At 42.0% G+C, this 15,835-nt stretch overlaps 1 protein-coding gene across 1 annotated transcript in view; it reads right to left on the bottom strand.

The window, feature by feature from the left end:
• Positions 1–15,835, bottom strand: part of bsnb (bassoon (presynaptic cytomatrix protein) b) — a 66,832-nt gene that overhangs the window by 11,827 nt on the left and 39,170 nt on the right. Inside the window, exons 4-5 of the mRNA XM_061042887.1 lie at positions 9,325–10,128; positions 765–7,064 (exon numbers count right to left, since the gene is read on the bottom strand). Coding sequence (XP_060898870.1) covers positions 765–7,064; positions 9,325–10,128 — 7,104 coding nt within the window. The remainder of the gene's footprint in view (positions 1–764; positions 7,065–9,324; positions 10,129–15,835) is intronic.

The raw sequence follows: 15,835 nt of genomic DNA, 5'->3' as shown, positions 1-15,835 counted from the left end.
ATCTACTACAGAAATAACCCCCACCTAACAAGTACCAATGCTATGAACAATAAAACTAAACTGAAAAATATCTCTGCTAGTTCTATACAGTCAGAATAATTGTGAATCATGGATCTGTGTGGTTTTTTTTTTTAAAGTAACAATTGGACCTTAGTTGAAAAATGTATATATATTCTCTGATTTTGGTGTAAGCATAGATGCATTTAAATACATTTTAACCATCTGCTAACAATCAGGCAGACAGCATAGCAACAATGGGATTTCACATTGTATGTCCCTCTGGCAACTCTTAAATGTTTGCCAGATAGACGATATTACAGAAAGAGAGGGAGAAAAAGACTAAAATAGTAAAGAAGGGAAAGATAAGGGACGAGACACAGCAGAAAAGGATGATGGGAAAAGCTTTTCTGGTATAGCCAGCTGCTCTCTAAAGAACATTCTGTCACCCTCTCCTTGCCAGATCCTGTGTGAGAATCCATGTCCATACAAAGCTGTGTCTCCACAATATAATTCTACCAATACTAGACAATTAACATTAAAATACTTCTTTTAAAATGCTTGTATTTAAATTTAACACATAAGGACTTTGTGTATGATGCACAGTAGCACTGATTGAAGAAAGTGCTGTTATTCTAAAAATGAAAAATAAATATCCTTGTAGTGAATTGCAGACAAATATCTAGGCTATTTATTCTTATTTTGGTCATTTTTCATAAATATAAATAACTGTTTAGTGTTTAGTGGAAAAAGTGAAGGCATCATACCTGGCTGTTGGATAGAGCTTGCTGATGATATGGGGAGAACCTGTTCTTGGCTGGGTCTTCTGATGTTGGGCTCAGAGGTTTAGGATCCGACATGGAGCGCTGCACACTTTTTATGGGTCTTGGTAGTGTTTGGTGACGTTGGGGTGATTCAGCAGTAAAAGCCTTCTGCTGGGGTGTAACATGGGCTTTGTTAAGTTTCTCCTGGGAGGCAAATGTTGTCTCCATCATTCGATGGGGAGACAATGGAGACACAGGGGAGTATAGAACCTGAGGAGATTTAGGGGGCTGGCGAGATGGGGATTCATTTTGTTGTTGCTGATAGCCAATTTCCAGGGGGTCTGGTTTTCTCCTCTCAAATTTAGCAACTCCTTGGAGTCTAGGAGAGCCTGAGTCAGATGTGTTTGCTCCTACTATATGAAGACTTGTTGAGTATGGACTGATAGTTGTAGGGACACTGAGCTGTGGTGCGACAACACCCTGGGACTGAGACTCTGGTTCTGTCTGGCAGGCAAGACTCTCTCCTTTGTGAGTCCTTTCAGGAGCTGCTATGTAATGTAACAGGTCAACCTTTGAGGTTTCTGCCATGGTAATGTGGATTGCAGGGGAAATCCTGCCTAGTTGCTCTGATTCTGTTTGGCACGACGAATCATTTGTGGTCTGAATAGCTATACTAGAAGAAGCAACTTTGGATGATCCTTCTGATTTGGCCTCCCCGCTGGATTCAGAGTGCTTTGATACACGAGACCTTCTGCGCCTTACGGGCTGCTGGTCCCATTCTCCTTGGTCCTCCTCATCAGTCTGCACACTGCAGTCTGCAATGCGTCTGGTTCTTCTTCGCCTGTTCATAAATTTATCCTCTCCATCTTCATCATCAGTTTGCACACAGCTATCTGTAATCCTCTTCAATGATTCCTCCTCTGAGCCATCCCTCAGCCCAGGCATGGAATTCTGCTTTTTCATAATCTTGGAATCTGCCTGTTTTTCAGTGCTTCTCAAAGACATTTCAGATGCAGAACTATGAATAGGTCGAGCAGCCATTACAGCTTGAACCACTTGCCCATCCTGCCAAAATTGTACACTTTGGCCCTCTTGCTGAATAACTCGGCCACTCTGATCACAGATAATAAATCCTTGAGGTTGCCCTCCACCCACAACAACCCCTTGAATTGCACCCTGCGCAGATGTTGCTGCTGTTGCTGCTGCTGCTGCAGCGGCCTCTACTGCTGCTGCAGCAGCAGCAGCCTCCACTGCTGCAGTCTTTTGCCTTTTCTGCTCCTCCAACTGCTGCTGGAGTTGATGCTGCAGAGACTGAATTTGTTCAAGCTGCATTCTTTGCTGAGCTAGTTGCTCCCTTTGCATAATCAGCTGTGTTTCCCGCTCTGCTTGCTGTTGCTGAAGGACTTGCTGCTTGATTGATTGCAGTTCATGTATCTCCCGCTGAACAATGAGTTGTTCTTTTTCTCTGTGTCTTTGAAGCTCCATCCGATCTCTTTCAAGCTCTTCATGTAGGCGGAGCTGCCTTAAGTTCTCCAGTTCAACACGTTCTCGCTCCAGCTGCAGCATGTGCTCTTGTTGCTGACTAAGTTTCTCCTCCTCCTTACCTTTCTGTGAATCTATGGGAGGAGAGGGTTTGGAAGTCTGTGCTAGGGCAGTACCATGGGGTGTTGCTTGAGGCTGGCCCTGTGGCAGAACTAATGGTTGCGGTTGACTGATAGGTTGAACTTGAGATTGGGTTTGAGTCAATGATAAAGGTTCAGTTTGTGTAGGTAACTGCTGTGGCTGCATTTGGGCCTGCACTGACTGGACAGTTGGAGGCTGAGATAGTGTTGGAACACTCTGTTGAGTGCGGTCTGTCTGTTGTTCTGACATGATTTGCATACCAGTAACTGGTACATTTTGGGGTCCCAAGTGTGCTGCAGTTTGGGTAGGTGGAATAGTGGCAGCTGTTTGTGGAGCAACTGTTGTTAGAGGCCTTCCAAGGTATACAGGAGTTTCCTGGTGTGAAATGCTTACATCAGGCATAGATCCTGGGGGTTCAGCTGGAGTAGGATATTGGTTTGGAGGAGGGAAGGAATATGGTCCCTGTGTGGACAGCGGCATTCTGGGAGTCACTTGAGGTAACCTGGTAAGGCTAGCCAATGGTACAGCAGTTACACCTGTGGGGTATGTTCTGTAAATTCCTCTAGGCATTGGTCGCAGGACAGAGCCAGGCTGGGTAGTTATAGGCAAGGTGGAGGCTATTGGAGTGTTTATTGTAGAATAAATCATGCCATCACCCCCTCTCATAGCAGCAGGGTACAAGGCCCGTAAACTTGCTTGTCTTGCATTAATTAGGTTTGTCAGTGTTTGGCCATTCGCCGTTGCTCTTCCATCTGGGCCATATAATAAGTTTGCTCTTATTGATGCTAAGCTTTGCTGAAGGTTAAGCCTAGCTAAAGTTCCACCCCGTCCAGCCCCATATGGTATCAGTTCAGGGTTATTTCCATAACGACTCCCATACTGGTCTGCAGAATTAAGAGCTGCACACATGCGGCTTATTTCCCTAGCAGTGGTTGCACTGTACTGAGCCAGATTAGTGTCCTGTGATCCTGATAGGTCCCGTGAATTGTAGGCATAGTCAGAATTGATATTTGACATGGAGCCATATCGGCGAAGGGGTAATGAAGGGCCAGTAAAATCTCCCTGATGACGCAAGTCTGTGTAAGATCCATACTGTGCTCCCAAACCAAGGTATCCACCATCATAAGCCTGATTCATGCTGCTAAGATCCACTGCGAGACCACCCTGGACATTACTCTGATAGTGACTAGCATCAGTCATTGAAGGCAAGTTAGTATCAGACATGGAGGGCTGGATTCTGCCTGAGGGGACTACAGGTGGTTGATAGGATTTATGCTCCTCTGGCCCTCCTTGTGTAGTTTGAGGTTGGTGTTGTTGTTGGCTGACATTGTACTGTGGTAGATGTGGAGGCTGCACTGCTTGAGAGGTTTCTGTAGTGGGGGTTTTGTCTGAGGATACTGTTGTAGGCTTCTGAGTTAATGACCCTGAACAGGAACCAGCAAAGGGCAACTTGTAAACAACATCACAGCAAGCCACTTGGTTTTCTGATTTAATTTGTCCAGTAAGATCCAAGACCTGAGGAGTGGGAGGAGGTTCCTCTCGCTTTACCAGTTGAGTCACTGTGCTCCCTTGTGATGTGTTACTCTCATCAAGTTGCACCATCATAACATGGGGCTTTCCTGTAGATAAGTTCATTACTGTTGGCTTGTTTTTCAGCTCTAAGGCAATTCCACCATAGATTTCATGGGGGGCATTAGAAGCTGGAACCCCAGAACCTTGAGGTGGGGCCTGGGGGGACACTCTAGGAATGACACTAGCAGTCACTACTGGCTGGGCACTGCTCGTTTGACTCACTACCAGATCTTTTTTCATCAGCAGTGGCTGAACCTGATTAGCTAAATTGTAACGAGCAAACGAGGATTGCTGATGGTGCTGTTGGAGCTGATGCTCAAGGAGCTGTTGTTGCTGCAGAAGCTTCTGCTGCTGTAACTGGAGTTGTTGCTGTTGTATACCCAGGTTCTCAAGACAGGCATCAATTCTGGGAATAGATGGGTCACTAACTGGTGTTTTACTCTGGGATAAACACACAGCCGATCCAACACCCTGCCCAAAATCCATACGGTTTTGCAAAGGATCTCCATACACAACCTGTTGTTTGGGCTGGGTCATAAACATAGAACCTGCGACTGTTATGCTTACTGTGGTGGGTGTTGATAAAGATATATGTGTTTGCTCTTGTGCATTCAGATTCATAATAAGAGGTTGGACTGCTGTGTGTCGAACAGATGGCTGTTCTGTTCCTAAAGAGTATCTTCTTGTGTCAGTGGCAAGGGATGTTAGATCCATACCCTGGTCCGTCATTATAATTGGAGCTGGCCTCACTGGGGCCCTCAGATCTACCACATTAGTGTTTTGATGTGTTTGACTGTGACCAAGATTCTTTGAAGAGCTTTGAATATTGGAGATTTTACACAGGCTTTGTGCAGTTGTGGTCACGGTGCTAATACCAACATTTACTTTTTCAACATTCTGGTCCATATGTGAATAATGTTTTGGAGACTGCTGTGATGGATGCATTTGTGGTGATGTTGGGGAACTTGTCCCAGTGGGCTTTGAGCTATACAAGGTTTTACAACTGGCCTGTGTTGGTGATGACAGAGGGGAAGTAGAAGAATTTACAGTAAGTGGCTTGGCAGGAGTAGTTGTATCAGAGCCTAGTGTTATCACCATCACTGGTGAATCTTGTGAGGACCGCTGTCTTGCAAGACGTGGTGAATTTGCCCTTTGAGGTGTTTGAGCTCCATGAGATGCTGCTGCTGCTGATGTAGGACCACCAGGCAAAGAGGGCAGCTGTCTGCCACTACCACCAGTGGGCCTTACAGATGGCATATGCGTTGGACTTTGTGCTGGAGAGGTAATGGGAGAGACTGGGGGGCTTGGACCTTTAAAAAGGGAAAAGACTTTGGAGGTTAGGGAGGAGGCTCCTGGATCAGGCAATGCCTGTGTTGGCCTCTGAGAACTTGCTCTGTTGCCAGCAGGCACTGTGTTACCTGTCTGTTTTGTGGTGGTAGTCTGGCTAACTTGTGCTTTGGTCATGGCAACTCCAACAACACCTTCAATTTTGGCACTCTGCGTCATCATCCTATTTTGTGTTTCTTTAGATAGATGCTGAGCTGCATGAATTCTTGGATCACTACCTGTTGTGGAGAAGGACATTGGTGCTGTAATTTGCGTTGGACTTGAGCCAGGGGTTAGGGATGTTCCTGCATCAAGATGATGTTTACTATCAGGTTGAGAAGAACCTTTGTGTTGATTAACTGTTTGTCCTTGCCTCTGCATGAGCTGGGCTTTCTTCATCATCTCCTCGTAGACCTCCTCTGCACTTTTAAGTGTTTTATCTGATGGTGACATTGCTGATGTTTTTTCTGTGGGGGAGTAGAGTGATGTGAAAGTTGGAAGGTTATATTCATTTCCGGATTTGTAAAGTTTTCCACCAATAATCTCAAAGCCCTCTGCTTCCGAGTCCATAGATGGGGAGTATTCAGAACATGATGATCTGTGAAGTTCCTCCATCTCTGCAGCCTGTCTCAGTTCTTCGGTTGGTGATGCATCCTCAATAGGAGAGAGATTGCTTGGGGGAGTTTTGGATCTTTCCCTGCGCCTCTGTGCCCTTAGCTCTTCTTTGTCCCTTTTTGTTTTTCGTGCAGTGCTTCGAATCCTCTGTTGCTCTAGATCTCTCATTTGTTCCTGTTCTCGAAGTAGTTCTTCTTCCTCTCTGAGTTCATCCTCCTCAGATGAATCCTCAATAGTAGGCAGCAGTGGCCCATGAGACCGATGTCGAGCTTTCCTCTGCTGCTTTGCCTCCTCTAATCTTGCCCTACGACTGGGGCTGCTGTCACTGTCATCCTCCATGGATGACACAGATGTGGGAGATGTTCCAGAAGTGTAGCTAGGAGTGGTAGCAGGTAGGGTAGATGAATATTCTCCCTTGGAACGCTCCTCAGGAGAACCAGTTAGACTCTCCATCTCAAGCTCTGGTTCTCGCAAGTCATGCTCAGTATTGAGCTCCATTTCTCGGTTGTAGCTGTTGGTGTTATTCAGCTCAATAGTCTTAAATCGCCGAAGGCCCCCAGCCATTACAACATCTTCTTCTTCATTTACCTTATAAGCACCTTCTGATGCCTTGGTATCTTCCTCAAAACTATTTGACTGGTGAGAGAGTCGTCGTCTTTCCTTGCTCAGATCCCCACTTGTTTTATGCGCCCTTTTACTCTTCTGGTTTCCATGTTCTTCCAACTCCTCTTCATCAGCACTCATCTCCATAATTTGCCTCCTCATGAATTCCTCATCTGTTACTTCTTTATGTGACTTTTTCTGTCTTACTGGCAATGGTGAGAGACCGCTTTCACTGCTGTCTTCCACATAATCATGGCGAAGCTTACAACTGAGGTCATCTTCTGATTCATCCCTTGCTCCATCATCATTTGGATTGTAATCTCGCTCATGTCCAACAGACAGTGAATGTGGCCTGTGCTTCTGGTCTGAGGCTGTCTTTGATTCTAGTAGAGGCTTCATGGAGCTCTCTAGCTTGGTGATTTCTGAGGGTATGGAAGCTCCCCTTTCATTGAGCTTAATTCCTTCTTCCCGAATCTGGCCGGTAATCTCCCCATGAGAGCTGGAGATCCCATCTGAGGAGTAGCCAGTGTCACTTAAACTCTGTGTACTTGATTTGTTGTAATCCTAAAGACAGAGACAAAAATGAGAGGTCAGAAGTGGAGACAATTAATTGTTCTAAATAAAGCAATGGCCAGGTCTGTAACATTGTCAGTGTAAACATTTCCTTAAACTACGTCATTAAAATCATCAGCAGTGACATTTTCATAAGCATGTTATGATATAAGGAGATACCAATAAATGCATTGGACCTAGTGCAACTGAAATAGTATTATATTAAGATATGTAAGTATCAGAGGTTCCTTAGAAAGAACAAACCCTTAATCAAACAAGATGTAATACCACTAACTGGCTAAACTCAACCCAAGCTTGTATTGCAGGAGTTCTTCAATTCCTTATGTTCCTTATGTAACACAAATTTTAATCTTGAAACAGTGACCACTAAGCACTATGTATACATTTGTGATTTTTATTCTTAATATTATTAATACTGTATGTTATATGTTTGTATTTCTTGAATGGATAATTGCATTTTTAGAAGTGAGGTTGTAAGAGGTATAATCTAAAAAGGGCCCTGTTTAGAGAAGCCAGCCAGAGTTTCTCATCAGCAATGTACCACGGCAGATGGGGACATGATAAAGATTTACTTAATCCACTGAATAAAGTCCTACCTGTATAACAACATTTCAGTTTAAATGTATACTTATTTTGTTGATATTTTCATTGTTCCACCTTATCATAAACACAGCCCTTTCCTTTTTTCCTATGTTTTTAACTGCACCTGTGTTTTTACGCATTCTGCGCACTGCATCAGATCTGCTATTTGGTCAGGGGTACTTTGAAGAAACAACATACAAGTGAATACAATTTTATCATCATTGCACTGGTCATCTGACTGTAAAACCCAAACCACAGACATACGGACATCAAAACACATTAAACAGCTTACATTCAGAATTCAGGGCTGTTGTACGCCAAGAAACATAGTGAAAGAAAGGGCTGTTCATGTCAAGGCGAAGCGGTAAAAAAACATCTTCAAAGATAGCTTAACCTTTGAAATGTTGTTTTAAATGTACAGTATGACTTTCATTTGTTTGCTAAATTATGTGTTTCTCTTGATTCTGTCTGCGGTGGTACATAGCTTAGTAGCTTTCAGCTTCTCCACACAGAAATCTTGCTGAATATTATCTACTATGTGTATTACACTTATTATTGACAGGTACTATCAATCTCAGTTAAAAAATATCCAAACTTTACTAATATTTCTTAGAATATCTTACAAATAACAAAAACAGGAAATAACTGCATCCTTATATAAATCATTACGAATATTTTGTGAATATAATGTTTCTAAGTAGTTTGGTAAAGCTGTTTTTCTTTTTTTTTCTTTGGGTTGAGTTGGCCTTTCAAAGTAATGTACACATAGATGGATTAATACACTTACACAAAGAATGAATATAACAGACAGTTGAACATACAAACATCTACAAACAAATGTCATTTATGTTACATGCTTGATTTCCATCTTTGTTGCATTCTCCACAGCATTCTTTGAACCACTGAAAAATGAACATGCTTAGAATGCTTAAAGTATTGTAACAAAGGGTCACATTAAACAAAAAACTTGATTTCATTGCAAAAAAAATAAAAGTGTTCAATCCAGTCAAACAAATTGGCTGAAGACAAAGAACGACCACTGAGACAATGCTGGTGAAAATGATGCAATGATGAGAAGGATGACATGAAGATGATAAAAGTGAAAAAAATGAAGATGAGGGGGATTAAGGAATAATTATCATAAAGGGAATTATCATAATGTAGGCTAATTTAAGGTGTGGTATGATGAAAAATATGCAAAATTACTATTATTACAATAGTGATATGAGTACAAGCTAGTTTTAACCAATATAAATGTACTTTAATATTGAAAAGAACAATGAATGGATGAAGGAAACTGGAAAAGGATGAAACTGGAAAATTAACATCTGATAATGCAGAAGAAATGAAAGAAAAAGAACCAGAGTTTTGATTGGTTTAATAATGAAAATGGAGAACAAGTATATTAACTTAAAAATATATATATAAAAAGAAGAAATAAAAAAATCAAGCTAGAGATAAGCATAGGATGATGACAGCATAAAGGATGCTCATTGTTGGATTTAAAATCATTTTGACGATGATGATGATGATGATGATGATGATGATGATGATGATGATGATGATAATGATAATACTAAAACACAGTTACATTTACTCAAATGGATCAAAACAAAATAAAAAACGGTGAGAGTAACAGGTGAAGGCGAAGAAGTTGCAGGTAGCTCACTTCATGGTGTGTTGACTTCTGTGCATCCTCAGTTATCTTGATGTCTTTTGGTGAAGAGACAGTCTCTGACAATGCTTTCTTTGGTGAGGCCTTGGTGTCTTCTTTTAGAGATTTGGATGAGCCTTTACTCTTCTCCTGGTTCTGCGGCTGTTTGCGGTTCTGGATGTTACCTGTGGGTTTAGACTGAGTGGGAGCTGTTTTTGATGCGGTAGGTGAGGCCTTAGCATGGTTGGGTGCGGCTTTACCAGGGGTGGTTGAAGCCTTGGCACCAGAGGGATGAGAGGGGCCCTTAGTCTGAGCTGAGGGCTGAACAGATCCTTTAGTCTGAGTCTGTCCTTTGGCCTGGTTGGGACCCTTAATTTGGTTAGCAGACTGAACAGGACCCTTACTTTGAGCATTGGAATGGTTGGGACCTTTAATTTGAGGTCCCTTACTTTGACCTGAGGGTTGTAACGGACCTTTGACCTGGGGAGATTGCTGAGCGGAAGCCTTAGGGGGGGGAAGGGGTTGGGCAGAACTCTTGGTTTGAGCTTGACTGGGCCCCTTAGTACTAGGAGTGGGCCCAGCCTGTTTCACAGGAGAAAGAGGGCCACTTACTTGGGGACCCGGTGCTTTCTGTTGTCGTTGAGGACCTGTGGGCTTAGGCCCTGAGAGTTGATTTGGCCCTGTTTGCTGAGGTGGTTGTTGATTGGCTGAAGCAGGTGGTCGGGGGGATCCGGGCTGTGCAACAGGAGCTGGAATATCTCCCAAGCTTCCTGACAGAGCCCTCTGCGTCTGGCAATTCAAGCATAGCCATTCTTTCTTCTGAAAAACAAGCACAAATAAATAGCAGTTAGCTAAATTGAAATGAAATAGTCTAAAGCACTTATTTCTTTCAAACTCTGATTTTAAAGCTCCTGTGGACCAAGCAATATGTCTTCTCTATTTGCTTAGCCTGTCCTATACATGTTATATAAGGGTTTCCTGACCTAAAAAAAACCTCATCCTACTTTATTTTAACAGCCAAATGTTTGACATATGATGAATCAACAATATGAAAGTGCACACATGCTGATTTGAGAGTATAGTTATTAGTGTTGTCTGACAATGACCCATGGAAGGGGTAATCGGCAAAATAAATAGAAAAAGTAAATATTCTTGCTGATGGTCATAATTGATTTTGTAGATCTTTTAGAGGCATCAGTAATAATGCCAATCTATTCAGAAAACAAAATAAAATTGAAGATTTCTCTTAGGGGACCTGCATTAAATCCAGTGCCAAGACTTAAGGAAACGAAATAATGAAAACTGTGTTTATGGGCAGAAAATGGACTGGTAACACAAAGTTTTGCTCAACGCTGATGTTTACTCAGTTTTCTGGCTCTATGAAACACATACATTTTTATTCATGGTGATTGATGAGTACAGGGACACAAATGTGTCTGTTTCCTATAATTAAACAAAAGTTGTGGATTTGTAAACAGACACAGAGTGCCAAGAACTTAGTTAAGCATGTCTGAACAACTGAATATTTGAAAGCCTGTGCAAACAAGGCCTTTCATCTCTTTGTGAAGACTAAATCATTCACAACATTAAGCACTCTCAAACAGGGTACACAGCAGAAGAGAGCTGGGTGAATACAAATGAACACATCTGGTATTAGACTGGTGGGACGCATGTGTTGTTAAACCTTCTGTCGAGCCAACAGCAAACCTTCTATCTGTAAGACGATTTGTCCTTCACAGTCATCCTCACTGAGCTCTGTGCTCAGCCTCGGTTATAGATTCAGACACTGCTTGAACTGAGGAACAAAACCCAACAGAGGCAGGATATTAACATTAAAAGATTCAGTTTCAGGTCAATGCACTGGATCGATGAAACTGCTCAATGGAATGAAATGGTTATATTACAGATTATAAAGCTGAAAAGAGAGGAGGCAGCCCCATGTTTGTAACACAGTCCTCTGTTTCCATGATAATCATTCGTGCCTCAGGCTTAAAAAAAAAAGGAGAGATATTGTGTCACAGACTCGTACAGTGTAAACAAAATAACCCCATAAACAGATAACCATCAGCCAAGTAAATGACTTATTTTAAGAGTCATACTGTCTGAATAAATTTAACTTAGAAAACTCTCCATTACAAGCAATACAAAGAGATAGACAGAGCGACAGTTATTTATCTAACAAGGAAATTCCAAACAGCATAATAGTCATGTAAGTCTATGAAACCCCCAGAGACCAGTGTTTGATGGACCAGTCTTCAGTGATGGGGTGCGGATCTAGTGGACCTATCTGCCTTCTTTTAACCTTCAAACTAAAACAGTACAGAGAAATGTATCAGGAGCTGTGAAGGTGAGTGATTGATCATGTGTCATTTCCTAAAAGCCTAACCAGGGACAAGGAGTGCAAATTGGCCATGGATAGAAGTGTCTTATAAATTGCATCTGTTGCACATTAACTAGATGTAACAATGCCTGCATGTATTTTCCCCTTACAAATAAACAGATAAATACAGAAATCGTGGTCTTTATGTGTCTCTCAGATTTGTTTAGAAAATGCTGTTTAGCTCACTGCTGGCCCTAATGATCAGGTGACAGAGACAGTCACCTGCCATGTATACTATTCACTACTACAGATTTGTGAAGGCCAACACATCTTTAAATAAAGTATCAGCACTTGATGAATTGAAAGTTCAACAGCTGAAAGTTAACAGAAGATGATGAAAAGGATGATGCAGAGGGGGGAGGATGAAAAACAGGAAGTGGTTATGATCATGTTGCTATAATATTTCAAAATAATGTTTTATTCCCACTCATCTGCCACTGTGGCAAGTCACTATCACTGAGCCGTTGTGAGGAGCCCAAAAAAATCTTAACACATTTAAAAGCACAACTTCAAATAAATCAGAAATAATCAAAATAACTTAATATGTGCATGTTTATGGCGCTGTCCTTGGAGCAGCCTTGTAGTTGGGACTGTTCTTGCACAGGTGAGTGAACAAGAGTGTTACTTTACACCTGAGATATGTACGAGATCATGTAACCATAACCCTTTGCATGTAAAGGTTCAGAATTTCTTTGTAAAAATATTAATAAAAGAAAGGAATTACAGTATCTGCTCAATTAGAATCCTTATGCAACACAAGTGTTAAATTATGCAACCCCCCTTGTTTAAAAATGTGTTTTTAATCATGGATATTTGTAGTTCAATAAAGAATGCTGGAACAGTGTGGGCAGTTACATAAAATAAGAGCCAGGCAATCAGTTTAGAGGTTTCAAAGGAGAGCAAAAACTAAAGAGTTGTATTACATCGTCAGCTTACTTAAGTCATGATAACTGCCAAAACATAACATGATATAAAGACAGATACTGTGGCTACATTTTATTCTACATGTAAGACAGTCAACATTTAATGAGAATATTTTTCCCATTCAAGATGCAACCTTTTTTGAGCGTGCCCAAATCCTACAGGAATTGGTTTTCTCATCTGAGATAACCAAGCGTAGATGGTGCCATTGGCATGCCAAACAGACAGATTTGCTTTGTTTTCATCTCTCTCAAGTGCTCTACTGAGAAGCTATATATAAACAGGTGCTGTCCTCTCAGAACTAGCCATCTGTGCTGGTTTTATCACAAGAAAAATCGTACAATAAAACGTGTAGAAATGTAAGAGACAAGCGTCTATGTGTTTGTGCACAACAGTGTGCATAGAAAACTACTGAAGTTATATGTGTGCACATAGCATATCATAGACCGAGCAGAACACAATGATCTACTATATAAAAATAGAACCCAAGCCCCTGAATCTCTAGTCACTTTAAACTTAAAGCTGCGTCAAAGTTGCTTTTTCTATCCTCCAGGCAGGTTTATAAAAGCAGCATTTTATCAGATACCTAATTTAGATAATGATGAACATTTTTCCTCCACAGAGAAGCTTTTTCGTGCCATTTTGGCACTGCCAAACTTTCCTCTTTGCTCCTGAATCAGCATAACATCACTGCGTGGGTGAGAGGGAGAGAGGAGCAAGGCCAAAACGGAGCTGGGAGTAGCAAATTATTCATGTAGAGTGCTTTAGCTTGTACAGCAGTAAGCAATGTGGGCTGTGCTTCCCACCTCTATCCCGCTTCTGTGGACGACTGAGGCTCTGCTTCTTTTGAGACGGACATTTAAAGCAGCCTGAAAACAGAGCATCCAATTCACTGTGACAATCCCTTTCTACTGGTTAACTGCCCTCTTTAGAACAGCAGTTCAACAGCTCAATACAGAGAAATTACACTGCAGCTAAAACCACAAATGAGATAGATAACGAAAGGAGTTATTCTAGAAGAAAATAATTAGTTTTCAAAAGCATTACTTGTTTTTTAACACTTAGAAAAATGACTTTGCTCTGCAGATCTGTTTTTGTTTTGAGTTGTTTTTAACCATTCCCTGGATGTGTGTTTGGCACATTTGTTTGGCGGTGGCCGGCTCACTTTGTAAGTGAGATCATCTTGTTAGAGAGCTGATAACCTCATTAAATGGCAGGAGGTTAGCTTTTCTGCTCGCTTGAGATTGTTTTTATCCTTGGCTGTGAACTGTGACTCAGATACAGCTGACAAGACAAAACGCCGGCTGTAATCTATCAATTACATTTCAAGTTCAGCCATTTGGGGCTCTTATCCACTATGACATCTAATGAGCCAATATGAGGTGGATGTCAGTCTCCACTTCAGAGACATTTATTTTTCAAAGAATGTAGTCCAAACACTGAGACTGTTTTATACTTGCCTCATTATTTTGCTGTCACTATTGCATCAGATTGTTTATAACGTCTCGTAAATTCCGACGCCATTTTTATCATTTCACATTTGATTCAACTTCCCCTGTGCTGCTACCTTGTCGTGGTGGGGTTGCTTGTGTGCCTCCGTGACTCTGAAGGCTATACCGGTGGGGGGTTTATACCCCCCAGCAGGTTCAACCATGCCGGGCAGATTTCTAGAGTAGAGGTCAGACGAAAAGCAGTAACTGGCCCTCCAGGTTGGGGGTTAGGCGTGGGGTTAACTACCCCATCCTGTAAAAACATTCCAGTTACAGAAACACTAACGAATAAAAACCAAATCACACACCTGGCTGAAGAAGGTGCCCCAGCAATGGGGACTATGACGCTTACCAGCCAAACCCGCAAGGGCGCTGGTAATCCGACACACCTTCTGACGCCAAGAACACCCATCCCCCTGGGGACATGGAACATCAGAACCATGTTCCAGGCTGGCAAGGCTGCAACCATTGCCAAGGAAATGGAGCGCTACAACCTCTCAGTCCTGGGCCTGGCAGAAACAAGATGGACGCAGTCGGGTGAGGTCAAATTGACCAGCAGCCAGTCCATTCTCTATTCTGGACACGAAGAGGAGGCAGCCAACCATACGGAGGGAGTGGCAATCATGATGACGAAAGGAGACTTACAAATCCGAAAAGAGAAAGTGGAGTTGGATTGGCCACACCCTCAGAAAACCTGCCACAAACATCACCCGACAAGCCCTGAAATGGAACCCCCAGGGGAAAAGGAAAAGAGGTTGCCCCAGGAACAGCTGGAGAAGAAGTGTAGAGGCAGAAATGTCAGAGAGTGGGCTCAACTGGGGAGAGCGTGAGCGAAAAGCCACAAACAGAGTGAAATGGAGGATATTCGTCAGCGGCCTATGCACCCAAGAGGAGCAAAAGGCTTAAGAAAGAAGAAGTAAGAAGAAGACATTTGATTCAAACCTTTTTGGAACTATTGATCTCTACATGAAAACCAGAGCTACACTTACACATATGAACATTTTATTTCTTTGTGTCCCGCATCTTTAAGAATTTAAATCTGTACAGTGTTAACTGAGAGCTAAATGCAGGGCAACTGGAAACACACCAGAAAAATAGGAACAAATCTTTACCAATTTGAAGACTATAGGACTGTAAGAGTAACACAATTCATTTACAACTGAGGTTGTTCACTTCTTTGATACTTTTTTTTTTTTTTTTGCTGTGGTATCGAGACAGGTATCGACATCATTGGCCTTTTTCTACTATTGTGTGGAGGTTTAAAATCCCAGCATCGTGACAGCACTGATTAAAACAACTTTCATTAACTCATTAAGCAGCAATTGAAGTGGATTTCCTTGTATTTTCTGTATTCTGTTACTGGTGACAGTATGTGCAGTTTGTTTCTGTGTCAACTTGAATTCTGCATCTGCAATGCTGCTCATGTGTTGGCATGACAGATTTTATGGAGGTGTTATAGTAACATGGAAAAATCTAGAAATACATCCCTCATGAGGAGATGCAGTGTGGAGCTCCATGGACAGCTGACTTTTTCACATTTGTACATGTCTGCAGTCAATATTTATACCATACACCCAGCTCAAGCATACAGTCAGTGTTTTTTTTGTGTTTGATGCAATAAGACAGATTTTTTATTTATTCAAGTTGACAAGGCACTATGAGTGAAGTTGAGCAGAGCAGTAAGCACATGGACCTGCATGTGCCACAGGAGACAAATGTGGAAAGTGTGAACACT

Source organism: Labrus mixtus, chromosome 7 (genome assembly GCF_963584025.1).
Source record: "Labrus mixtus chromosome 7, fLabMix1.1, whole genome shotgun sequence".
Lineage (NCBI taxonomy): Eukaryota > Metazoa > Chordata > Actinopteri > Labriformes > Labridae > Labrus > Labrus mixtus.
This window is presented reverse-complemented; position numbering and strand designations above follow the sequence as displayed.